We start from the raw sequence: 27,437 nt of genomic DNA on the forward strand, positions 1-27,437 counted from the left end.
CAGAAGTGAGTATTCACCATCCGTACGTAGACGCCCAATCACTACTCAAGAATGCAGCAGACCGTATCAAGGTATGCAGTACACCGGTTATCAATCCCAGAGCTACCTAGAGCCCAAATAGTGTCCGCATCAAGACCAACAGTATGTCTGTATACAACACACCTAAAACATAACAAGCCCCAATATCCCGTTATGCCCATATTCCAAACTATAATACAAATTGTAGCAAAAATGATGTATATATTATCCTAGGATGCCATTATAACCCATAGATTAAGTTACAGTAACGACCCACATAGTAAAAACCAACAGTACAGATAAACATACAAACTAGTGAAAATAGAGAAGGAAAAGTCTTTAAATACGTAAATTACCTAAAATCATTTGATCATCATGCAATACACAAAAAACAAGGGCATATGGTATACCCAGAATTATCTGGAGGCTTAATTGGAGTGCACTAGTTTTCATTCTAGCTGTCCTGCCTGGGGTGTTGCTGTCTGCTTTAGGAGCTTCTAGCACAGGCTGGTCTGTATCTCAGCACTGAGATACAGACTAGACTGTGCTAAAAGCACCACAGTAGAGACTGACACCCCAAGCAGGAAAGAGGTACTACATGGGTTTTGAAAGGTACAGGGTGCTAGAATGAACACTAATGCACCATGGTACTTAATTCTCATCAAATAAACATATTGAGAGGACTTCATTCAGCCCTTTCTGGGCCACAGTCCCAAATTGGTGAATCCATTATGCCATTCTTCTGAGTAGGATACCCTCCCCCCCCCCCCCCCTTCCCCCAATCCCCAGCTGCTGTCCCGTCCCATACCTTTCAACATGTAGTGTAGGGCTTACCAGAAGAACCGGTGCTGTATGCCAGGTGGATGGAGGAACGGTGTTGAGACATCTCCAGAAACGTCCTCTAAATCTTGCCCTCATATAATAATCTGTAAGGATTGGACAGATAGTATATTATGCTGTTGCGTCAACTGGTGGTATAGATAAGTATTTCTACCATTATGCATGTGACAGAAGTATTTACTCGTGATCAGGGCCCTGCATGTAGTGTAGCTCAGGCACTTGTAGCACCCATTTTGTGGAGACAACCAATGTGTTTTGGGATTAGTATTTAGACTTTTATCAGCTCTCACCAAAAAGTCCTTCAGATTGGGTTACCTACTCACACTTAAAAGCATTGATGTCCCACGTGAGGAAGTACTTTGGATGCAAGTTGGGTATGTATAGACCTGGTGGGACATACAGTTGGGTCTGCACTCTCTCTACAGGTGTCACTGTAGTATTGACAAAGCCCCCCCCCCCCAAGTGGACTGACTGTTACATGCGTTGCTCCTAGACATCTAAGATGTTCACTGATCGTCCCGTGAACATGAGATGCATCACTGAATCTCTGACGATGGACAAGGACAGGAGTCACATGACTGAGAGGATACTAAATCTCACCCTGGACATCGTCTACCTGCTGACTGGGGAGGTGAGGGGATCTGGGAGTGTCACAGTGACATCACTAATATCTATAGTATTAATACAGGGACATGACTGGGGAGCTGAGGAGATCTGGGAGTGTCACAGTGACATCACATATCTATAGAAATAATACAGGGACATGACTGGAGAAGTGACGGGATCTGGGAATGTATGTAATGACAATGTCTTTTCCAATACACAGGGTTGCACAATAGTGAAGAAGACATCCAGTTAGTGTAAGACACCCAGTAGCTGTCCCCATGTGTCCAGAGGACTGAGCAGGACCCAGAGCCCCGTCACGGTGCCTCCACCTCACTCACTGATACATGACACAGACAGTGACCAGAAGATCCAGGGACTCGCCAACAAGATAATTCAGCTTCTGACTGGAGAGGTGACTGCTGGGAATGGGACATTATACAGTAACACCAGGGGATGTCTGGGTGATGACTGGAGAGGTGACTGCTGGGAATGGGACATTATACAGTAACACCAGGGGATGTCTGGGTGATGACTGGAGAGGTGATTGCTGGGTATGGGACATTATACAGTAACACCAGGGGATGTCTGGGTGATGACTGGGGAGGTAATAGCTGGGAATGGGACATTATACAGTAACACCAGGGGATATGTCTGGGTGATGACTGGAGAGGTGACTGCAGGGAATGGGGCATTATACAGTAACACCAGGGATGTGTCTGGGTGATGACTGTATTATTGTGTGTCAGGTTCCTATAAGGTGTCAGGATGTCACTGTCTATCTCTCCATGCAGGAGGGGGAGTATATAGAGGAACACAGGGGTATCTACGAGAATGTGATGATGGAGAATCACCGGGTAAGAGGATTTTCATCTATTGTAAAGTAGACAACCATTTGGAGGTCCTACACATACACATCATTTGATAATCGTACGTCAAACAATGTATCCTACAGATGGACCCAGTAACAGAGATACCCCAGAGAGATGTCCCCGTCCTCTGTATTCCCAGGACTGTACAGAGGAGAATCACAGGATCCCACAGGAGGATCAGGTAGGTGGGATTTAGGGTCTCGCCAATATACAAGGTGAGTGTATGATTCGTAGTGAATCTATGTGTCTTATTTATTTGAAATTCTAATGCTTCATGTTAATGGCATCAGAAACTGTTATGTTATTATTTTCTCTAACGTCCTAGTGGATACTGGGAATTGAAGATTACCATGGTGTATAGATCGGGTCCACTGGAGCCTGGCACTTAAAGAAATGAATAGTGTGTGCTGGCTCCTCCCCTCTATGCCGCTCCTAGCAGACTCCGTTTAGAAAAATGTGCCCAAGGAGCCGAGTGCATTCTGTTGCTCTCCAGAGAGTTTTCTTCAGCAATTTATTTTAGTTTATTATTTTCAGGCACACTGGTTGGCAATCAGTCTGCCTGCGTCATCGGACTTAGAGGGGGGGACCGAACCAACCTCCTTAGAGTTAATGGCTTGTATCCCCGCTGACAGGACACTGAGCTCCTGAGGTGCTGTTCTCCTACCCTCTCAGGTTTGAGCCCACCCCGGCAGCATGTCGCCACCCCTAACAGATGCCGAAGACTCGGTGCGATGAGTAATACGGCGGGGTCCCGGTTAATGGGTCCCCGGCGCAAATGGCGGCATGAAGGGACAGTGATCACCCAGCTAGGGGCTGAGGTGCCCACTGAGTACCCACACTGGCGATTACTTAAAAAATGTGTTCCGCACTCGTTTCTTATAATAATAAAGGAGACACCAGTATAAATAACTTAGAGGGACCGCGTGCCTTTACAGGGGCGGGGCTTCCCAGAGAGCGGGACCAGCGGCTCTGAGGCGCCGTTTCCTGCTGCGGCTGCTCCTGCACGGGACCCACTGAATCACCAACGATAACTGGTACCAGGGGGTTATAGTGAAGGGGGGAGCGCAGTATCAGTGGTTTAACCGCTGTGAGGTAAATGACATATACCCGGCGTGGCGCTGCTCTGACTGAGGTATCGTGTGCTGGTCCAACTTCTCTCTGTGTCACTCCATTCAGGGTTGTCTAGAATAAGTGTGCTGTCTCTATAATACGGCACCAGTGCTGCTAGAGGAACTCACGGTAAGTCCCGCAAACCAGCGGCTGCTGGAACTTCGGACCAGGCCTCCGGATCCTCTTCCACAAAGCCCTCCACATGACAGGTGGCCCCAACAGCAAGGCGATTTTCAGGTAGGTGCTCGCCTTCAACACTTCGCCCACATATGGGCAGAGTCCTGCCGGGATCCTTGAGTGAGGGATCTCGTATCCCAAGGGTACCGGCTGGAATTCTAGGAACTCCCTCCTCTCAGATTCATCAGGTTAGGCTTACCAGCTTTACCTATAGCAAGGGTTACCTTCCAAAAGGCAGTTAAAAAACGGTTTTCAACAGGAGTTATTTTACCAATACCTCCTCAACTCAAAGGGGTTTTATTCAAGCCTCTTTGTAGTCCCGAAACTGGACGGCTCTGTACGGCCGATCCTGAACCCTTATCTTTGAGTGTTCAATTTCAAGATGGAATCACTGAGAGCAGTGATAGCAAGTCTGGAGGAGGGGGAGTTACTGGTATCCCTGGATGTCAAGAATGCATACCTGCATATCCCAATATGGCCACCCCATCAGGCATTCCTACGGTTCGCGGTACTGGACCAACACTTCCAGTTTCAGGCCTTACCAGTTTGTGTACCTGTTTCCTCCTCTTTCTCTCATTCCAAGAGTTCTAAAAAGAATCAAAAAGGAAAGAGTTCAGGCAATTCTGTTTGCCCCAGATTGGCCTCGATGGGCCTGGTATGCGGACCTCCTGTCGTTGGCTCAGGAGGAACACTGGCCTCTACCGCTACACAAGGACCTTCTTCAACAAGGACCATTTGACTATCCAGACTTACAGCGGCTACGATTTGATGGCTTGGAAGTTGAGAGGGAAATTTTAACTAGAAAGGGTCTCCCATCCAAGGTTATTTCAACAATGGTCCAGGCCCGTAAGATGGTTACATCCAAACGTTACCACCGTATTTGGAAGAAATATGTTTCTTGGTGCGATGGTAGAAATTTTTCCCCTGTGGAATCTTGTCTGGGCCGGTTTCTACTGTTCCTGCTAGCTGGCGTGGATAAGGGCCTAAGATTAGGCTCCATCAAGGTTCAGATTTTGTCTCTCTTCGTCTTCTTCCAGAAACAACTGGCAGTACTTCCAGAAGTACAGACTAAAGGGGGTGATGCACATTCAACCACCCTTTGTCTCTCCACTGCTCCGTGGGAACTCAATGTGGTCTTGACCTTTCTCCAGTCTGATAGGTTTGAAACCTTACATAGGGTAGACGGTAGACTTGAAATTCCTAACTTTCAAGGCAGTAATGTTACTGGCCTTAGCTTCTGCTCGACGGGTGTCGGAGTTGAGGGCCTTATCCTATAAGAGCCCGTACTGGATATTTCAAGAGGATACGGCGGAGCTGAGAACTCGCCACACTTTTTGCCGAAGGTAGTGTCGGCCTTTCATGTGAATCAACAAATTGTGGTTCCAGTGTTATCTGACATTTCCATTGCTCCAAAGTCCCTGGACGTGGTTAGGGCTTTGAAGATCTACATCAAAAGGACGGCTCGTCACAGGAAGTCTGATTCGCTTTTTGTCCTTTATGATGCTACTAAAATTGGTTGCCCTGCCTCTAAGCAGTCCATTGCTAGGTGGCTCAAATTGACTATTCAAGAAGCCTATACTTCAGCAGTTCTGCTGCTATCGAGTTCTATTCAGGCCCACTCCACAAGGTCGCTGGGTTCTTCCTGGGCGGCTGCCCGGGGTGTCTCGGCCTTACAGTTGTGCCGGGCAGCTACTTGCTCTGGTTCGAACACGTGTGTAAAGTTCTACAGATTCGAAACCTTGGCCAAGGATGACCTTCAGTTTGGTCAGGCGGTTTTGCAGGGGTCTCAGCACTCTCCCACCCATTCTGGGAGCTTTGGGACGTTCTCATGGTAATCTTCAATTCCCAGTATCCACTAGGACGTTAGAGAAAATAGGAATTTCTCCTTCATCCACTAGGGGCCACTGGAGTGTAGTTACAATGGGGAAATAGTAGGTAGTAACTGGGAGCTGGCACTTTAAAATTCTCACACTGTGGCTAGCTCCTCCCCTACTATCTCCCCTCCAAGCCAGTCTTAGTTTAGTGCCCGAGAGAGCTGGTTCACTTGGGTTTAGCTGAAGAATTTTTTCTTTTTTCTTTATTATTTTATTTTTCTTACACACACGCACAGACTGGCAGCTCTGCCACTGCCAGTCTGCACCGCGGGAGCTGCCGGCGGGGTCCCATCGCAGCTGCGTGCGGCTCGGGATGGGCCCCGGCTGAGGGAGACACTGAGCTCTCCTGAGTTGGCGGACACCGCTGCGTGCAGCGCGTGTAGGGGCCACTCCATCCAGCAGAAGATTCCGGCAGCATGGCATCGGTGAGTATCAAAAATGGCCGGACACCGCTGCGTGCGGCGCGTGTCGGGGCCACTCCATCAGAAGAAGGACAGCGGTGAGTACAATCTCCCCCCCTCCAGACTGATGTGTGATTTTACAAATTATGTGCAGAGTGAGACTCTTAGATGTGACTGTCTTTCCTGCGTTGTGTCCTGCATAACCTCTAACCCCCTTATAACGCTGCAGTGCATCAGCAGAAGAGAGGGCGCACTTACTAGTTTGAACTTGGCGCCATTATGTGGGGGGCGGAGCTTCAGCCCGCTCTGTAAGCGGGCTCAGCGCTCTTCAATCCCCGGCTGCAGCAGAAGGCAGCCGGGTGATACATTTACACTACCCGGCCGCAGCATACAAGCTTACAGGCAGCCGGGTAATACAGAGCGGGTTTTTAAAATTAAAAGTGGCGCCGAAAAAGAGTGGCGGAGCTAACTCCCGCTCCGTCCGGCGGGCTCAGACTCTCAGCTCCCCGGCCGCAGCATACAGGCGGCCGGGGGGTTACACACCGCTCCCCGGCCGCAGCCTATACAGGCGGCCGGGGGTTACACACCGCTCCCCGGCCGCAGCATACATGCGGCCGGGGGGTTACATTTACAATATACAGGCGCTCCCCGGCAGCAGCAAACAGGCGGCCGGGGGTTACATTTACCCGCTCCCCGGCCGCAGCAAGGCGGCCGGGGGATACATTGGCACGCCGAGGCAGGGGGGCGGAGCTAACTCCCGCTCTGTACGGCGGGCTCTCTCCGCTCCCCGCGCCGCTGCAGCACGCCGCTCCACAGTCTCACACTGAAGGCTCATTCCTCTCCTGGCTGTGCAGGGAGGATTTCTTTGCAGGTAGGAGGGGTGAGTAAAGGCTTATAACCCGCTTTACTCAGCGGGCTCCCAGGTCTCACTGTCGCTAGGCAACAGACCCTGTCTCTGGGGTTTTTAGCTTTTCCATACTTCATGCTGCTGAAATATAGCTACATTCCTCCCTGCAGTAGAGTCCTCTGCCCGGCATTTCCACCATGCAAATCAGGGAACCTGCTCTATTACAGTAGCTGGGACTCAGCTCATTAATAATTTAAAACTCTACTGTGCAGTATTTCTTACCTACAAATACACAGTATTTATCTACCCTATTGGGTTCACATAGACAGTATTTATCTACCCGGTTGGTTTCACGGTGGTGTGTGTGTATATATACATATATAGTTATGTTTGTGTATATATATATATATATATTTAAGTGTGTGTGGGTATGTATATAGATATATCCATACAATACCAGATATAGGGGATAAAACAAACACTTCCGCAATGTTTTCTAATAACAGAATACCCCACATAACATTTCCCCCCATCTTTTCTCACAGGCTGGTCACCATTTTGAAAAGCCAGCGGAACCTCCGAGAAACATCTGGTGCACCTTAATTAGCGGTACACTACATACAGGGCGGGGTGTTGCCTTCCCTTTATTATTCCTGGGTGTCACTAGTTACTAATGCTATTTGTAATTGGGGAATGTGTGTAAGGCATCAGACAAATAGCGCTGTGGCTCAGTACGCTAGTAGCGGGTATCTGAACAGGGGTTTGAATCCAAACAAAACTTTAAGGAGAGCTCCTATAGCCTAGGGCTAAGACTCCTGTCCCGCAGCGTTACTGGTTCAGGTCTCCGCTGCTCCAGAAAGTTTATTTGAATCGTGTCGGTCACACATTATAGTGCAGACCTTACGTAGGGCTCTGTTTATTTAACCCACCTTTTCTCCTTTCGTTTGTCTCACCTGGGATAGTCGAAGAATTCCCTCTTAGGTGTGAAGTATGCGGCGGAGCCATCTGCTTAGCCCTCCACGCACCTGCAGGACACCCCTGTTTGAACAGCTCAGATTATGCAGGTAATGTCACTGTTAACCAGAGACCTGGTACGTCATTTCACCTTTCCAGGTTTCTAAAGGAACCTTGCTAACATTCCATACATTACTGATGATGTCTGTTTTCTGTGGATCTGAACCAGTGTCTCAGAAGATACAGGTGCATTATACAGCAGTTCATCTGACACTGCAGGTAAAGGAGGCGGACACGTCAAGTCCATCAGGGTTCCACGCCAATGACGAAATGACAGCGACTGGTCCAGTTTCGGATGAGCTGGGCAGGCTCCGGTAGGCGGCCGACAGACATCCGAATACACAATATCAGGTATCAAACAATGTTTGTTTTCCTATCCTTTCCCCGCAGAAGGCAGGAGATGGTATCAGAACCTCTCTAGGGTATACACCTCGGTGTATCGCCGGTCCATCAAGCCGCCGTTTTCCTGAGGCAACCTTGCTCAGGGATCCATCGACATATGCGGCAGCGCGGTTCTACCATGTCCGGAGCAGGTAGGTTGTAGAACAATTGTCCTCTAGGTTACAGGATGTTTCGCATCAGGATCAATTGATACTTTGGTACAGGTCAGAATCACGATTCTGCTTTATGTACTTTGGAGGTCTCCACGTCTGCAGACTCGGACCCTGCATCTTCGCTTGGGCTGTCTTAACCCGACGACCTCTGAGGCTGCGACAGTGACAGGTGAACATGAAATCCTACGGGGCAGATGGTTCTGGGGAAGGAACTTTCTGCAGGATTTCTTGAACCATTGGAGGTAAGTCCACTTTGCTTTCTCCTACTACTGCCCCAGCTCCAAGACAGACCTTTACTGGTCTTTCCTTTAGATTTTTCCGTGCCCTTTCAAGCTTTCGACTCCACTCGGGCGATATCTCTGTCGCCAGGGGTTCTCAGGGTAAAAAGGCTGAAGCAGAGGTTCAACATCCTCGGTCCAGTCTGATTTTATGTCATCCTATACACCCATTACACAGACTTTCCTACCACCTGGAGGGTCCCAGGGTAGGCGCAGGTCGATGGGAGAAGGCTTGGGCGGTTACAACCGTCTCAGGAGTCCCTCGGCATGGGTCGGCCGATTTACGATGACAAGAGAGTCATACTGCAGGCTGCGCTCCATAGGTTTCTAACCGCAAAGGGTGTTGATCCCTGTTTTTCACATATCATTTGAATCAGGACAGTTCTCAGGCCTTTGTTTTCTTTTCACGTTCCGAAGCCAAGTGGCTCGGACAGGCCTATTCTGGCCTTACAATCCTTTTAGTCTGTGATTGCTAGTTTGAACAAGAAAGGGAGTTTTACGTGTCCCTTGTCTTCAGGGATGCCTGTTTACTGATTTCCGTTGGACAGGCTTTTCTCAGATTCGCATTACAGGATTCTCATTTTCACTGTCAGTCCTTTCCTCTCGGTCTCTCTTCCGCTTCCACAGAGTTTAGGAAGATCACAGAATAACTCTTTTTCAAGGACAGTGGGTGACGTTGGTTCCCTAATGGGACAATTTACTGCTACTATCCCACTCTGTACATTAGGTGGCTTCTGAATATCCAGAGGATACAGGAGCTTCTGATTCGACACAGATCCAATTTATGCTCCGCATAGACGTTTCTCAACACGGTCCGTCAGAGGATTTTTCCTTCCTCGGCACCAGGTACTCTATTCCTTCAGTCAAGTTGCGACGCAATGAGTGGTCGCCTCCATTCCTCTCTGAGCGGGGGACAACAATCTTCTTTCCAGGTCAAGCCACCAGGTCAGACTCCCGAGTGAGGGAACATTCCCCGGAGTTTTGTCAGCTGGTCCGCTGTGGGCGGAGATTTCGGATCGACCTCAGGGCGTTCTGACTGACTCTTTAACCCTTTATTACTCTCGGACGTGAGCTCTGGCAGCAGTAGCCGAGGAGGCCCTCAGGGCTCCGGGGAGTTTTCTGGTTATTCTATCCTGCCTCCTTTTCTATTTCTACCTCATGTTCAGTAACACAGGAGGGGATTATGCGTGCTAGTCCTCTCGGTGGCGCTGGTTGGGCCACGCATGACTTGAAGATACAGATACGCCTGTTGTCAGTAGAGGAGCCTTGGCTCCTACCTCGACTGGACTGTCTACTTCAACAGGCTCCTTTTTTCTCTTTGTTCAATCTTACACTGGTTTCGTTTACCCGTGTGACTGTTCACGAGACCTCAGAAGGGAGGAGTTCCCTATTTCGGTTAGGCCTACTGGGCCCCGATTTCAGAAGTCTGTTACCTCTTCTCGCTTTTGCCACTTTTGGAAAACTTTATGGGACATAATAAGGATAAACGGGGTTTTTCCCCCTTCTTTCAGTTACCATTCATCTTTGGTTTCTCTGGGAGGTTTTGCTCCGCTGCGCTTCAAACCACACTGACCGGAATTTTAGGTCTCTGCCTTTTTCGGTTTTCTTCCAAATGAGATTAGCCTAGCGGCCGTAAGTTCAGGCTCTCTTTCAGGGAGTTCTCTATTGGCAACTCCCCTGGCTGAGCTTCGGCCTCAGCGGTCGTTTCTTCCAGAGGGGATGTCCATTTTTCATATAAATCTGACACTAGTGTTTTTCAGTCCTCTCTGAATATTGTCAGGGCTCGCCAACTCTCTTTACAGAGGTCTCAGGCTATTCGATGAAGTGTTTTTCTTCTTTGTTCTGTACGATGCTCCCGTACTAAATAGCCGGGGTCCCAGCATACGCTGGGCCGTTGGATACATCTGACCATCAGACAGTCTTCTTGGCGGTTACTAGGGAGCCTCCGTTTTCCATTTCAGCGCTCTTTACGCGCATTGTAAGACCTTCATGGGCGGCTGCCCGCGGGGTCTCCATGAATATTTTGTCGGGCGGCTACTTGGTCGAACCGACATTCGTTTTGTCAAATTCTACAAGTTTGACACTTTTGCGGCCTCTGCATCACTGTTTGGCCGAGCAGTTTTTACAGGACTCTCAGCGCTTTCCCCCCCGTTTTTGGGAGCTCTGGGACGTCCCCATTGTAACTACACTCCAGTGGCCCCTAGTGGATGAAGGAGAAATCAGGATTTTGGTACTTACCGATAAATCCCTTTCTCCGATTCCACAGGGGCCACTGGACGCCCGCCCAGCGCTGTTCCTCCTTGTTTTTTGCTTAACGGTTTGCAGATCACCATATGACTGCTTGTTGAGTTCAGGCTAGCCTGGTTTTTGTCAGGTTCTGTTCCAGGTTTAGTTTGTGTTCTCCTGGTTTACAGGGCGTCGTTAACCTCCTCTACCTTATAAGGTTTGTTTATTACAGCTCTCCTCGGGCACAGTTTTACGTAGACTGGCTTGGAGGGGAGATAGTAGGGGAGGAGCTAGCCACATTGTGAGAATTTTAAAGTGCCAGCTCCCAGTTACTACCTACTATTTCCCCATTGTAACTACACTCCAGTGGCCCCTGTGGAATCGGAGAAAGGGATTTATCGGTAAGTACCAAAATCCTGATTTAATACCTACCGATAATTCCTTTACTCGTAGTCCGTAGTGGATGCTGGGCGCCCGCCTCAGTGCTTCAAATTCCTGCTTACCTGGTTGTAAGTGTTCTTGGTTGGGTCTGCTGTTGCTGTCCCTGTTCCATGTTTGGTTAGCGTTGCTATCCTTATTATAGTTAGTGTTGCTATCCTCTGTTTTTGTTAACTCTGCTATCTTGTTATTGTTGTGTGTTGGTTCGTTACCTCCACTGCTTTTTATGTTATATCCTTCTGTCAAAGTATGTCCGTGTCCTCGGGCACAGTTTTCCTAGACTGAGTCTGCTAGGAGGGTCATAAAGGGGAGGAGCCAGTACACACTATTAATTTCTTAAAGTGCCAGGCTCCAGTGGACCCGATCTATACCCCATGGTAATATTCAATTCCCAGTATCCACTACGGACTACGAGAAAAGGAATTACCGGTAGTTATTAAATTCCCCTTTTCTGTGTTATTTAGGGTGAAGACCTGTCTAACATGAAAGTAGAATCTGTAAAGGTAGATCTTGAGACGTATGTAACTGATGATAAGGCAGAAGATACAGAGGGAGAAGAGATGTATGTGAGGGGTGATCAGCAGTGTAAGGAGGAGGAAATCCCTACAGATACCATCACAGGTGACTAATAAACGGCTATTTCCGAAAAAAATCTCTTATTTGCCTTGCCCAGTCACTACAGAAATCTCTTTTCTCTTGCAGCAAGGCAGGTGGGACACTGGACCATGGTAATGCAGGTTGGGGCTGGAGTTGACACTTCTATTAAACTGTGCTTCAAGTGCTGCACTCCTTCCTCCTGCAGTGGTACAGATCCCAAGTCCACCGTTTAGCAGGGAAGCCACAAAGACTGTCCTCTGCATGGACGGCTACCTTCTCTGCACTTCAGAGAACAGACACCAGCTCCTCACCTCTGCAAGAACAAAAATTGAAAACCTGACCAGTGCGCAATTAGCTGCCTTTGTGAATCGGCTGATGTGGAGCGTCACCTACACTCCAATGACACAATACAACACCACAAAGACCATCAGCCTCGATTCTCTTGGCGCTCAGGATTACAGTCCAAAGGTACTCTGACTCAAGGTTGATATGAGTCATGCACTCGGAACCTTAAAAACACAGAATGAAACCTCATAGGGCAATATATCCAATTCTTCTGTATTAGTTCAATAATGGTAAGTGAGGACTCCTACCCCTTGGAGTGGTCTACGTTATAGGTAGACAGAAACCGCGTGTAGTATTTCTAGTGGTACAACCCACACCGGATACAGCATATATTCATCCTCCAAGAGAAGAGATATTTCCAAAAATAGTATAATACTGTTTTAATAAAATATAATACACAATGTAAGACAAGTAACGGTGATGCTAGCCTCTCACCCGGTGAGTGGTCTACTCCAATCAGGGCAGACAAATGAGCATAAAGATGGAAAATCCAGGCGTCCCTGCAGGCTCCAAAACACACCGGGCTCAAGTTGGGGTCACAGCTTTCTCCCTCCGCCAACGCGTTTCGATACTTCCTGTATCTTCCTCAAGGCAGATACCAGGGGGTAGGAGTCCTCACTTACCATTATTGAACTAATACAGAAGAATTGGATATATTGCCCTATGAGGTTTCATTCTGTGTTTTTAAGGTTCCGAGTGCATGACTCATATCAACCTTGAGTCAGAGTACCTCACCTCTGCAGTTTTGGTGTTCTTCCTATTGGAAGGCTAATTACCTTTATTATTGTATTAGCTGGTCGTGTAAATTTGTTTTTATATACTGTCTGCAAATTGGGTTTATGTTCTAGGTACACTCCTGCTGTCTTGCCTTGCAAACCACTGAAAACAGCAGGGATTTTACTGTATTCTGGTACTATGGCGATGTTTTTCCATTTGTCCATAGTGTATAGGGCTCAGTGATGTGCAGGCATCTCAGGAGGTGCTGCATCAACCACGGTGGATCCTGCCGGGGCTCAGGCTTTGGGCAGATCGGTGTCTGCCCTGGTAGTGCTAGTTCCGCTTCATGGTAGTTCCCTCATCGCAGGTGCAGGATTCGTTCCCTCTATAGGGGTGACGTTCCCAGCCATGGCACATCCCACCCTGGCTCTGTGCCAGGCAGCGTACGGCGTAGGGGTTTGTAACAGTGTCCTCTCCTATGTCATGCTATTTCAAGAATCCTCAGCTGCACACGGTGCACCTTCAATTTCGCACAAGGAGGAGGGTGGATTTGCGTAGTCTAGCGTCATCCTGAAGGTGATCCAGGCTAACAAATGTTTGGTCACATTAGATGTCATAAATTGTATCTTCACGTTCCACTTTGGGCAGGTCATCCTTCTCTCCTCTGTTTACAGGAACTACCTTTCGGTATAGCCACGGCTCTGCGCTTTTTCTCCAAAATCGGGTCTTGTCAAGCTTGTCGCGCAAAGAAGATATCATAATCATTCCTTCGTTAGATGTTCTGCTCGTTAAGTACATTTCACCGTTCACAATTATGACTCCACCTAGATTGCACAGTTCAAATACTTCCAGATCTCAGCTGGTTCCTGAATTCCGAATGGTCTCATCTAATTCCTTATCAGCGACACCTCTCTCCAGCGAGTTTTGTTGTTGAGTCCAAAGCACGGACCCTACAGAACTTGGTCACAGTGGTACTGTCAGGGCCTTGTCCCAGGATCTTGTGGTGCATGAAGTTGTTGGGCACAATGATCTTCACCTTCGAGACCATTCAGTATGAAAGAGTTCACTCATGGAAGTTTGAATGGGTAATTCTCCAAAATTAGAAGACTTGCTCGTAATCCCTCTTGTCTCAGTTTCTCGTTCTGTCTGACAGCACTCGTCAATCTCTCCATTGATGGCTGGTTTATGATCATCTCCTCCATATACTATCCTTAGTCACTCCGAATTGGGTCATTTTGACCACAGACGCGAGTCTCCTAGGCTAGGATGCCGTAAAATTAAATCTTTAGATCCAGGGCCATTCAGTCGGTCAATGCCACAGTGATGGCAAATGTAAGTCATCAGGGATTTACAAGTAGCATTTGTTGCAATTGCAAAGGCAGCCTGAATCCTTTCCTGGGCAGAGTTTTTTGCACTGACATTCTCAGTAGTATTTATATCAGGGAATGGAAAATTGGATAGTGGACTACCTCAGCAGAACCATGCTTCTCCCGTGGGTAGTGGTCTCTCAATCCAGTGGTCTTCCAACAGTTCGTTCAAAAGTGGGGCCTTATGTGGGTCGATCTCATAGCCTCTCGACAAAACTTAAAATTTCCATAGGATTGAACGGGATCCAGATATCCGCTAGCCTACGCGTTGCATGCCATCACTGTTCTATGGAAATTTAATCTATCGTATCTGTTTCCACCGACCCCCAATGTTGGTTCGGGTTACTCGGCACGTCCAGGATTAACTGATTGATAATCCTTGTGGCTCCAGGCTAGCCATGCAGGTTGTGGTCGGCGCACATTCTTAAAAGGTTGGTTGGTCCCGGGTTGCATCTTCCACTTCGACCAGACCAACTGCAACAAGGTCCGTTTCTACATGAGGATCTTCCTCGGTTGGCTTAAACAACCTGGCTTTTGTGACCGAGCCCTTAAAAGCTAAAGGTTTTTCTCTCTCGGTAGTCCAAACTATGCTTTCTCCAGAGTTTGAAACCCCTACATCTTGTGGTGTAAATAGAAAAACGTTCATACCTCCCAAGTTTAGCCTCTCATTTCTTGGTTTTCCTTCAGGGGGAGGTTTGGAGGCCGGTTTACAGCTTCATTCTGTGAAAGTACAGATTTCGGTTGGAGCATTTGACAAAACAGGTCTCTTGTGCAGCTTCCTGGTCCTCTGTCCACATGTTTTCATGTTTTTGCCTCCAGCGATGCTATTTTGGGAGTACAGTTCTCCAGTCAGGCAGCCTTCAGCGTTCCCTCCCTTGTGGACGCCTGTTGAACGTCCCATGTTCCAGTGTCCCACCAGCCTTGCTGCAAGAGAAAATAGGATTTTTGGTCACTTGAATCTTTTCTCTTAAGCAAGCTGTGGGACACTGTGTGCGTTCCCTCCCTCGTGCTCAAGCCTGACCGCTTTTGGTTCTCGACCGCTTTTTCCTACTGTTTTGTTACATTGTTTTAACAGTTTCACTGGGTTACTGCTACTCCTTTCTGGACTCACTTAAAGTAGCACTGGAAGTCTGGGGATGCAGGAAGGAGGGGCATACTTTTTAAAGCTACAGTTCAATTTAAGTGCCAGCTCCAGCCCAATCTGCAATCCCATGGTCCAGTGTCCCGCAGCCTGCACGAGCGAAAAGGATTCAACAGTAAGTGACCAAAAATCCTATTATCCTACTCCCTCCCCTTTCTGCACAGACTAATGGGCTAAATGTATCTGCCCAGTGAGGAATGTCGGGAGCCATCAGCCCCTATTATTCCCCTGTTCTCCTCCTCACATCATGTCACTGTGTGTTACCAGCCCAGAGATCTGACCAGTCTCCTCCCCACACTCTCTGGTGTATCTCATACATCAGGAGCCATCAGCCCCTATTATACTCCTGCTCTCCCCCTCACATCATGTCACTGTGTTACCAGCCCAGAGATCTGACTAGTCTCCTCCCCATACTCTCTGATGTATCTCATACATCAGGAGCCATCAGCCCCTATTATACTCCTGCTCTACCCCTCACATCATGTCACTGTATGTTACCAGCCCAGAGATCTGACCAGTCTCCTCCCCACACTCTCTGGTGTATCTTAGACATCAGGTGCCATCAGCCCCTATTATACTCATGCTCTCCCCTCACATCATGTCACTGTGTGTTACCAGCCCAGAGATATGACCAGTCTCCTCCCAACACTCCCTGATGTATCTCATACATCAGGAGCCATCAGCCCCTATTATACTCCTGCTCTACCCTCACATCATGTCACTGTGTGTTACCAGCCCAAAGATCTGACCAGTCTCCTCCCCACACTCTCTGGTGTATCTCATACTTCGGGAGCCATCAGCCCCTATTATACTCCTGCTCTCCCCTCACATCATGTCACTGTGTGTTACCAGCCCAGAGATTTGACCAGTCTCCTCCCCACACTCTCTCTAGTGTATCTCATACATCAGGAGCCATCAGCCCCTATTATACTCCTGCTCTACCCTCACATCATGTCACTGTGTGTTACCAGCCCAAAGATCTGACCAGTCTCCTCCCCACACTCTCTGATGTATCTCATACATCAGGAGCCATCAGCCCCTATTATACTCCTGCTCTCCCCTCACATCATGTCACTGTGTGTTACCAGCCCAGAGATCTGACCCGTCTTGCCCCCATGCTTTCTGGTTTGTCTCACTATAGTGATTCTTTCTTTGCTCAATGGGATGAGACCCAGTGTGACATTCCCCATGAGCCTTTATGTGCACTAGCACATGTGACATTACCCATAATCCTACCTGTCCACTGCCACATATATTTCTCTAACGTCCTAGTGGATGCTGGGACTCCGTCAGGACCATGGGGAATAGCGGGCTCCGCAGGAGACAGGGCACATCTAAATAAAGCTTTTAGGATCACATGGTGCGTACTGGCTCCTCCCCCTATGACCCTCCTCCAAGCCTCAGTTAGGTTTTTGTGCCCGTCCGAGAAGGGTGCAATCTAGGTGGCTCTCCTAAAGAGCTGCTTAGAAAAAGTTTTTTTTTAGGTTTAAATCTCAGTGAATCCTGCTGGCAACAGGATCACTGCATCGAGGGACTTAGGGGAGAGATTTCCAACTCACCTGCGTGCAGGATGGATTGGAGTCTTAGGCTACTGGACACTTAGCTCCAGAGGGAGTCGGAACACAGGTCCTCCTGGGGTTCGTCCCGGAGCCGCGCCGCCGATCCCCCTTACAGACGCTGAAGACGGAGGTCCGGAAAGCAGGCGGCAGAAGACTCCTCAGTCTTCATGAAGGTAGCGCACAGCACTGCAGCTGTGCGCCATTGTTGCTACACGTCTCACTGATTCAGTCACGGAGGGTGCAGGGCGCTGCTGGGGGCGCCCTGGGCAGCAATATTAAATACCTTTAGTGGCAAAATAAATACATCACATATAGCCATTAAGGCTATATGTATGTATTTAACCCAGGCCAGTTTTCTTAAAACCCGGGAGAAAAGCCCGCCGAAAAAGGGGCGGAGCTTATTCTCCTCAGCACTCCGCGCCATTTTCCTGCTCAGCTCCGCTGGTGAGGAAGGCTCCCAGGACTCTCCCCTGCACTGCACTACAGAAACAGGGTAACAAAGAGAAGGGGGGCATAATTTGGCGATATTGATATATTAAAAGCGCTTATATCAAAAACAACACCTTCTAGGGTTGTTTATATACATTTATAGCGCTTTTGGTGTGTGCTGGCAAACTCTCCCTCTGTCTCCCCAAAGGGCTAAGAGGGTCCTGTCTTCGATTAGAGCATTCCCTGTGTGGCTGCTGTGTGTCGGTACGTGTGTGTCGACATGTATGAGGACGATGTTGGTGTGGAGGCAGAGCAATTGCCGGTAATGGTGATGTCACCCCCTAGGGAGTCGACACCGGAATGGATGGCTTTAGTTATGGAATTACGTGATAATGTTAGCACATTACAAAAGTCAGTTGACGAAATGAGACGGCCGGAAAACCAGTTAGTACCGGCTCAGGCGTCTCAGACACCGTCAGGGGCTGTAAAACGTCCCTTACCTCAGTCAGTCGACACGGGTACCGACACAGATGAATCTAGTGTCGACGGTGAAGAAACAAACGTATTTTCCAATAGGGCCACACGTTATATGATCACGGCAATGAAGGAGGCTTTGCAGATCTCTGATACTGCTGGTACCTCAAAAAGGGGTATTATGTGGGGGGTGAAAAAAAATTACCTGTAGCTTTTCCAGAATCAGAGGAATTGAATGACGTGTGTGACGAAGCGTGGGTTAACCCAGATAGAAAACTGCTAATTTCCAAGAAGTTATTGGCATTATACCCTTTCCCACCAGAGGTTAGGGCGCGCTGGGAAACACCCCCTAGGGTGGATAAGGCGCTCACACGTTTATCAAAGCAAGTGGCGTTGCCGTCTCCTGATACGGCCGCCCTCAAGGATCCAGCAGATAGGAGGCTGGAAACTACACTGAAGAGTATATACACACATACTGGTGTTATACTGCGACCGGCAGTAGCCTCAGCCTGGATGTGCAGTGCTGGGGTAGTGTGGTTGGATTCTCTGACTGAAAATATTGATACCCTGGATAGGGACAGTATTTTATTGACTCTAGAGCAATTAAAGGATGCTTTTCTTTATATGCGAGATGCTCAGAGGGATATTTGTACTCTAGCATCAAGAGTAAGCGCGATGTCCATATCTGCCAGAAGAAGTTTATGGACGCGACAGTGGTCAGGTGATGCGGATTCCAAAAGGCATATGGAAGTATTGCCATATAAAGGAGAGGAATTATTTGGGGTCGGTCTTTCGGACCTGGTGGCCACGGCAACTGCCGGCAAATCCACTGTTTTACCTCAGACCCCCTCCCAACAGAAAAAGACACCGTCTTTTCAGCCGCAGTCCTTTCGCTCCTATAAAAACAAGCGACCAAAAGGACAGTCTTATCTGCCGCGAGGCAGAGGAAAGGGTAAGAGAGGGCAGCAAGCAGCCCCTGCCCAGGACCAGAAGCCCGCCCCGGGTTCTACAAAGCCATCAGCATGACGCTGGGGCTTTACAAGCGGACTCAGGAGCGGTGGGGAGTCGACTCAAGATTTTCAGCAATCAGTGGGCTCGCTCACAAGTGGACCCGTGGATCCTGCAGATAATATCTCAGGGTTACATGTTGGAGTTCGAAAGGTCTCCCCCTCGCCGGTTCCTAAAGTCTGCTTTACCAACGTCTCCCTCAGAAAGGACGTCGGTTTTGGAAGCCATTCACAAGCTGTATTCTCAGCAGGTGATAGTCAAGGTACCCCTCCTACAACAGGGAAAGGGGTATTATTCCACACTATTTGTGGTACCGAAGCCGGACGGTTCGGTAAGACCTATTCTAAACCTGAAATCCTTGAACCTGTACATACAGAAATTCAAGTTCAAGATGGAGTCACTCAGAGCAGTGATAGCGAATCTGGAAGAAGGGGACTTCATGGTGTCCCTGGACATAAAAGATGCTTATCTGCATGTCCCAATTTACCCCTCACACCAAGGGTATCTCAGGTTCGTGATACAAGACTGTCATTATCAGTTTCAAACGCTGCCGTTTGGTTTGTCCACGGCCCCTCGGGTCTTTACCAAGGTAATGACCGAAATGATGGTTCTTCTACGAAGAAAAGGCGTATTAATTATCCCTTACTTGGACGATCTCCTGATAAGGGCAAAGTCCAGAGAACAGCTGGAAGTCGGTGTAGCACTAACCCAGGTAGTGCTTCAGCAACACGGGTGGATTCTGAATCTTCCAAAATCTCAATTGACCCCGACAACTCGTCTGCTGTTCCTGGGAATGATTCTGGACACGGTTCAGAAAAAGGTGTTTCTCCCGGAGGAGAAAGCAAGGGAGTTATCCGAACTTGTCAGGAACCTCCTAAAACCAGGAACTGTGTCAGTACATCAATGCACAAGAGTCCTGGGAAAGATGGTGGCTTCTTACGAAGCGATTCCATTCGGCAGATTCCATGCACGGACATTTCAGTGGGATCTGCTGGACAAATGGTCCGGATCGCATCTGCACATGCATCAGCGGATAACACTGTCACCAAGAACAAGGTTGTGTCTCCTGTGGTGGTTGCAGAGTGCCCATCTGTTAGAGGGCCGCAGATTCGGCATACAGGACTGGGTCCTGGTGACTACGGATGCCAGCCTACGAGGCTGGGGAGCAGTCACACAGGGAAGAAACTTCCAGGGCGTGTGGTCAAACCTGGAGACGTCCCTTCACATAAATATACTGGAGCTAACAGCGATCTACAATGCTCTAAGCCTGGCAAAATCGCTGCTTCAGGGTCAGCCGGTGTTGATCCAGTCGGACAACATCACGGCAGTCGCCCACGTAAACCGACAAGGCGGCACGAGAAGCAGAAGAGCAATGACAGAAGCTGCAAGGATTCTGCGCTGGGCGGAGAATCATGTCATAGCACTGTCAGCAGTGTTCTTCCCGGGAGTGGACAACTGGGAAGCAGACTTCCTCAGCAGACACGACCTTCACCCGGGAGAGTGGGGACTTCATCCAGAAGTCTTCCACATGATTGTGAACCGTTGGGAAAGACCAAAGGTGGACATGATGGCGTCTCGCCTCAACAAAAAATTGGACAGATATTGCGCCAGGTCAAGAGACCCTCAGGCAATAGCTGTGGACGCTCTGGTAACACCGTGGGTGTACCAGTCAGTGTATGTGTTCCCTCCTCTGCCTCTCATACCAAAGGTACTGAGAATTATACGGAAAAGAGGAGTAAGAACAATACTGGTGGCTCCGGACTGGCCAAGAAGAACTTGGTATCCGGAACTTCAAGAGATGCTCACGGAGGATCCATGGCCTCTACCTCTAAGAAGGGATCTGCTTCAGCAGGGACCTTGTATGTTCCAAGACTTACCGCGTCTGCGTTTGACGGCATGGCGGTTGAACGCCGGATTCTAAAAGAAAAGGGCATTCCAGAGGAAGTTATTCCTACCTTGATTAAGGCTAGAAAGGAAGTGACTGTACAACATTATCACCGCATTTGGCGAAAATATGTTGCGTGGTGTGAGGCCAAGAAGGCTCCAACGGAAGAATTTCAATTGGGTCGATTCTTACATTTCCTGCAAGCAGGATTGTCTATGGGCCTAAAATTGGGGTCCATTAAAGTTCAAATTTCGGCCTTATCAATCTTCTTCCAGAAGGAATTGGCATCAGTGCCTGAAGTACAAACTTTTGTCAAAGGTGTACTACATATACAACCCCCAATAGTGCCTCCAGTGGCACCGTGGGATTTGAACGTAGTTTTGAATTTTCTCAAATCTCATTGGTTTGAGCCTCTAAAATCGGTAGATTTAAAATACCTTACATGGAAGGTAACCATGCTATTGGCCCTGGCTTCAGCCAGGAGAGTTTCAGAGTTGGCGGCTTTATCATACAAAAGCCCATATCTGATTTTCCATTCGGACAGGGCAGAACTGCGGACACGTCCTCATTTTCTCCCTAAGGTGGTTTCGGCTTTTCACTTGAACCAGCCTATTGTGGTGCCTGCGGCTACTAGCGACTTGGAGGACTCCAAGTTACTGGACGTTGTCAGAGCATTAAAAATATATATTTCAAGGACAGCTGGAGTCAGAAAATCTGACTCGTTGTTTATATTGTATGCACCCAACAAGATGGGTGCTCCTGCGTCTAAACAGACGATTGCACGTTGGATCTGTAGCACAATCCAACTTGCACATTCTGTGGCAGGCCTGCCACAGCCTAAATCTGTAAAGGCCCACTCCACAAGGAAAGTGGGCTCATCTTGGGCGGCTGCCCGAGGGGTCTCGGCATTACAACTTTGCCGAGCAGCTACGTGGTCAGGGGAGAACACGTTTGTAAAATTTTACAAATTTGATACTCTGGCTAAGGAGGACCTGGAGTTCTCTCATTCGGTGCTGCAGAGTCATCCGCACTCTCCCGCCCGTTTGGGAGCTTTGGTATAATCCCCATGGTCCTGACGGAGTCCCAGCATCCACTAGGACGTTAGAGAAAATAAGAATTTACTTACCGATAATTCTATTTCTCATAGTCCGTAGTGGATGCTGGGCGCCCATCCCAAGTGCGGATTGTCTGCAATACTTGTACATAGTTATTGTTACAAAGATCGGGTTATTACTATTGTTGTGAGCCATCTTTTCAGAGGCTACTTCGTTTTTTGTTATCATACTGTTAACTGGGTTCAGATCACAAGTTGTACGGTGTGATTGGTGTGGCTGGTATGAGTCTTACCCGGGATTCAAGATCCTTCCTTATTGTGTACGCTCGTCCGGGCACAGTACCTAACTGAGGCTTGGAGGAGGGTCATAGGGGGAGGAGCCAGTACGCACCATGTGATCCTAAAAGCTTTATTTAGATGTGCCCTGTCTCCTGCGGAGCCCGCTATTCCCCATGGTCCTGACGGAGTCCCAGCATCCACTACGGACTATGAGAAATAGAATTATCGGTAAGTAAATTCTTATTTACCCATTGCTTGTGAGAGGCCACTTCTAGCGGTCTCTATGTTTTTTGGGGGGTGGCTTAATTCTGCGTAGGGAGAAAAAGTTTTTTTTCTTTTTAAAGTGTTTTTTTTTATGCATCCTTGGCACCTCCTTAGGACACTTGTAGCTGGATATGGAAATACATCTTACCAGCTGGGATTTCTGGGCGGCAATTGCTTCTAGCCTGTGATTCTTCTCTGATGGGAATCCAGACCACTGTTGCTGCCAGTTGCAAGCTTCCCCCGGAATGTTACTTTCCTCTACTGAAGGAGTATGCAGGTATTTGGGTTTCCTGCTACTTTGACACTGAACCAGTTGTTAAAAAAAAATATGCAGTTCTCCCAGGCTGTGTGTCAATGTTGTGTTGGGAGTCCATGAGTCGTGGGCTAGGGGATCCAGTGGCATTACCCTATGGAGTGTAGACAGCTTCTTTCCTCCATTTGTAGACAGCAAAGAAAATGCTGATGCACACTCTATAGTACTAATCACGGCTAATTAGAATAATTATAATAAACTCTAATCTAACAGCAAAATTGAGGTGCTTAGCGTCATTGTTGGCCAAATGTGGTCACCTGATCACGGTTGACAAGCACATATTTTTGGCCATAAATATGCTAAGCACCTCAGTTTTGCTCTGTTAGATTGCAGAGTTTATTACAATTAACCTGATTAACTGTGATTAGTACTGTAGAGTGTGCGTCTGCATTTTCTGTTTTTCTTTGTGCAACTAAAAGTCTCGGCATGATAGCGTCTCCCTTATAATGTCTGGAATTAGGGCGTGCAGTTCAAGGTGTATCTGGGTGGGTGTTGTGGTTGGACCATTGTCAATAAAAAGGAGCAAAGTTTACCATGCATTTGTTTTATTTCTAGCAGATGGATGCAGAAGCATGAAGACCTCGGAGGGAGATCTCGCATTGTCTATAGGTTTTAAAATAGAAGATATCATCATCCAAGATTCTCAAGGGGAAAACCCCAGTACTCTAAATATACATACAGTATCTCCCAGTGCTGATATATTATCTGATTCCACAGATCATGGGGAATGTTCTCCAGATACCGCAGATGCTTCTTCACACAATACAGCTCAGATAGTTGATATAAACTTTGCATGTTCTGAGTGTGGGAAATGTTTTACTCAAAAATCAAATCTTGTAAGACAACAGAAAAGTCACACAGTTAAGAGGCCATTTCCATGCTCTGAGTGTGGGAAATGTTTCACATGTAAATCGAACCTTGTTACACATCACAGAAGTCACACAGGTGAGAAGCCATTTACATGCTCTGAGTGTGGGAAATGTTTTACACGGTGAGCACATCTTGTTGTACATCGGAGAAATCACTCAGGTGAGAGGCCCTTTTCATGCTCTGTGTGTGGGAAGTGTTTCGCATGGAAATCTGTTCTTGTTACACATCAGAGAACACACACAGATGAGAAGCCATTTACGTTCTCCGAGTGTGGGAAATGTTTTGCGCAGTTACCATATCTTGTAATACATTAGAGAACACACACACAGATGAGAAGCCATTTACATGCTCCCAGTGTGGGAAATGTTTTACACAAATATCAAATCTTTTTAGACATCGGAGAACTCACACAGGTGAGAAGCCATTTCCATGTTCCGAGTGTGGTAAATGTTTTACAAAGAAATCAAGTCTTGTTTTACATCAGAGATGTCACATAGGTGAGAAACCATTTTGATCCTTCGAATGTGGGAAACGTTTTATACAGAAATCACAGCTAATTCCACATCAGCAAACTCACACATGGGATAAACCCTTTCCATGCTCCAAGTATGGGAAATGTTTTACAAAGAAATCCAATCTAGTAAGGAATCAGAAAAAGCACAACTGAAAAGCAATTTTTGTGAGCTCATAGATGAAATACAGATGTGTCCTTATAGACACTGGCTTTAGTCGTAATAAACAGCCCCCTTTTTGCTCAACAGGTCCCTGGTTACACCTCTTGGAGCATCAGTCACCCCGAGCGTGTCATGCTGTAGACTTTAACTGTATGAGGACACAAAAGTAGGTTTACAGAAATTCTCGAAATATTTCAACCTGTTTTCTATAAATGTAACTTTCTTCTTTGGGTTCCAATGGGCTCACAGGGATAACAGTGGGTTATAGGTGATAGAATCATCTCCTGGGCACCATACAGTTAAGTCTTAAGTTATCCCAGGATGCTCCCTATAACCCCGCCCTCTACAGAGGCTTGTCTGTTTTTTGTATGGCGCAGCAGGAAGCTGGATGCACCTTTTTTACGGTGGGCTGCTCTTGCCCCAAGTATTTTTATTTATTTTTTCAATTTTTACGCTGAGCCTGTCACTGCTGGAAGTCTCATAGACTCCTGCATACAGCCTCCTACACTCCCTGCCGGAGCCGAAACTCCCGCTTGGCTACTGCCTTAGATGGAAACTTGCGGCGGGGCCCACAACAGGTGACTAGCACCGCTGCTGCTGGCTACCTCCAGACTGCGTGGCCGGCCATTGGGGAGCAGGTAAGAGGCCTTTGTCTCAGATCTCTCACCTGCTCAGCGTTCTTTGGTTGTGGTTCGTACTCTCCGTATCTATGTTGACCTAACCAGTTCCCTAAGGAAATCGGATTCCCTCATTCTTTATGGTTTTCACAAACGTGGTTGGCCAGCTAACAGACTCTGGCCAGATGGATTAGAATGGCAATAGCACAAACATATTCTCAAGCTGGGCTTCCATTCCCGACTTCTATTTCTGCTCATTCTACTCAATCTGTTATACCATCATGGGCGACGCGCAAAGGTGCATCCGCTGAACAATTCTGTAAAGCGGCAATGTGGTCTTCAATCCACTCTTTTCGTACATTCTATGCCTTTGAAACATTTGCCTCCCAGGATGCTTCATTTGGACGCCGCATACTCTTATCCACTCAGTCGCGTCCCCACCATTGAAGTACTGCTTTAAAACATCGCACTGTTATCCCTGTGAAGCCCTATGGAACCCGAAGAAGAAAAGGAGAGTTATGGTAGACTTTCCTTTTTGTTAACTTTCTTCGAGGTCCATAGGGTCCACAGGGCGCCTACCCTGACGCGCCTGGTCTATATGGGTTTGCGGCCTTGGTCACTGGGTCCCTTCTATCTGTGAGAGCGTGTTCTTCTGTGTACCATGTATTCCTTCTCTCTGCTTCCTGCTTTGGGCTAGTTAACAATACCTGCCTTTGCAAAGAGCGGGGTTATAGGGAGAGAGACCGGAGCGTACTGGGATATCTAAAGACTTAACTGTATGGTGCCCAGGAGCTGATCCTACCACCTATAACCCACTGTTATCCCTAAGGACCTCGAAGAAGAAGTTAACAAAGGTATGTCTACCATAACTGTCCTTTTTTTGTATATAAATTTATTTACAGTTTGTGTACTCAAAGGTATGTTAAACCGCTTAGTTATTGAGGGCAGGTGAAGCTTCAGCTATGCATAATGTTAACATACTATTATTTTAGTATGCCATCGTAGCAGATCAGTCACGTGAAACTTGTTGCAGTTCCCTTATTCTATTAGATATCACCATTGCTTTCTACAGTAATGGCAATATCACCGTGTTGTACAGGGTACTAATATGTAGTTGGGCAGTCGGTTAGAGATGTAATGGTGGGTTGATGACAGTTTGTATAATTAGTTCTGTAATCTGTTACTAGTTATAAGCATTCTTATGGAACACTGGTGTATAGAGGCTCAGTTGAAATATGGGCACTAAAGTTTGTTCTACAAGTCTAAGGTGGAGATGCATCAAGCCTTGGAAGTGGAGAAATGTTGGGGACCCAGAGTGGGCTACTGAGGACTTAATGCTTTTGGTTTCTTCTACTGCCACCTGCTTTCACTTAAGGACTATTTCTGGGAAGAACCTGATCACTGCAGGTAGTAATCAGGATCTCTGTGCCACTAGCACCGTGTGCGTTGGAACTGGTACCACACAACGCGCTGAAGCCATGGCAGTGAGTTATGTGTCTCTTGAAGCAGGTCTTCGTCACAGCTTGAATTGGGACCTGTACCGGAGTGGAAGGTGCACTAACCTCTGGTAGGCTGAGGGAGATGACGTTTTTGCTTCTAAAGATGCTAGTCTGGATTTTTGGTGGTATGCGTTACAACCTCTGAGATGGCCAGTGCACAGTTCTGTGTGAATGCAAGATAATTGCTGTAAATGTAAGATGGATCTTCTATTTATAGGTAACGAAGTGGATGCCACCATTAGTTGGGATGAAATATCACCAATGAGAATGCATCCAATCAGTTCGCTAGGGACCAGTGACATCCCTGAGGTTCTACACCAATCAATTCGCTTTGTTCTTAAAAAAATCCCTCTCAAAATGGCTGCCTGCCCTGCGTATGTCTGTGACAGTTGTGCTATAATTGTTGTGATGCTGGAATATATGTAACATCCTGAACATTAGAATATGTGTAGTCCTGTAGTTGCTGCTTGCTCTATGGGCCTACTTCAGATCTGATCCCAGCAGCAAATTTGTTAGCCAGTGGGCAAGACCATGTGCACTGCAGGTGGGGCAGATGTAACATGTGCAGAGAGAGTTAGATTTGGGTGGGGGCAGAGCCGGCCTTAGGCATAGGCAAACTAGGCAAATGCCTAGGGCATTTGGTATGCTTAGGGGCACCAGCAGCTTCTGCTGATTAAAATGATATGCGGCATGCCTATATTGTGTGTGTGACTGCGGCTGTATCTGCATACGAAATGCTATATTGCAGTGTTTTTATGGAAATCACTGTAATGTAGCATTTCGTATGCAGATACAGCCACAGTCGCACACAGAATATAGGCATGCTGCATATCACTTTAATCAGCAGAAGCTGCTTGTGCATCCTAGCCACATAGTAATGCAAATAAGATGCATTTTCATGAACAAAAGGCGCCCGACGTTAGCAGAGCTGCCAGCTGACTCATGCCAGGCATCTCCTGCAGAACTAGCGGCGGTGCTAGGGGGCACCAGCCAAAATCTTGCCTAGGGCATCATATTGGTTAAGGCCAGCTCTGGGTGGGGGGTTTTCAAACTGAAATCTAAATTGCAGTGTAAAAATAAAGCAGCCAGTATT

General features: G+C 47.7%; 1 protein-coding gene across 1 annotated transcript; it reads left to right on the plus strand.

Moving 5' to 3' along the window:
- The first annotated feature begins 1,855 nt into the window (after window positions 1–1,855).
- LOC135054700 (gastrula zinc finger protein XlCGF7.1-like) lies at window positions 1,856–27,026 on the plus strand. Its single transcript, XM_063957974.1, has 6 exons — window positions 1,856–1,876; window positions 2,256–2,318; window positions 2,417–2,514; window positions 22,486–22,648; window positions 23,240–23,629; window positions 24,316–27,026. The coding sequence occupies exons 4-6, from the start codon at window positions 22,570–22,572 to the stop codon at window positions 24,396–24,398; spliced, it is 552 nt and encodes a 183-aa protein (XP_063814044.1). The 5' UTR covers window positions 1,856–1,876; window positions 2,256–2,318; window positions 2,417–2,514; window positions 22,486–22,569; the 3' UTR covers window positions 24,399–27,026.
- Window positions 27,027–27,437: the final 411 nt, after the last annotated feature.

This window comes from Pseudophryne corroboree, chromosome 3, assembly GCF_028390025.1.
Source record: "Pseudophryne corroboree isolate aPseCor3 chromosome 3, aPseCor3.hap2, whole genome shotgun sequence".
Taxonomy (NCBI): Eukaryota; Metazoa; Chordata; class Amphibia; order Anura; family Myobatrachidae; genus Pseudophryne; species Pseudophryne corroboree.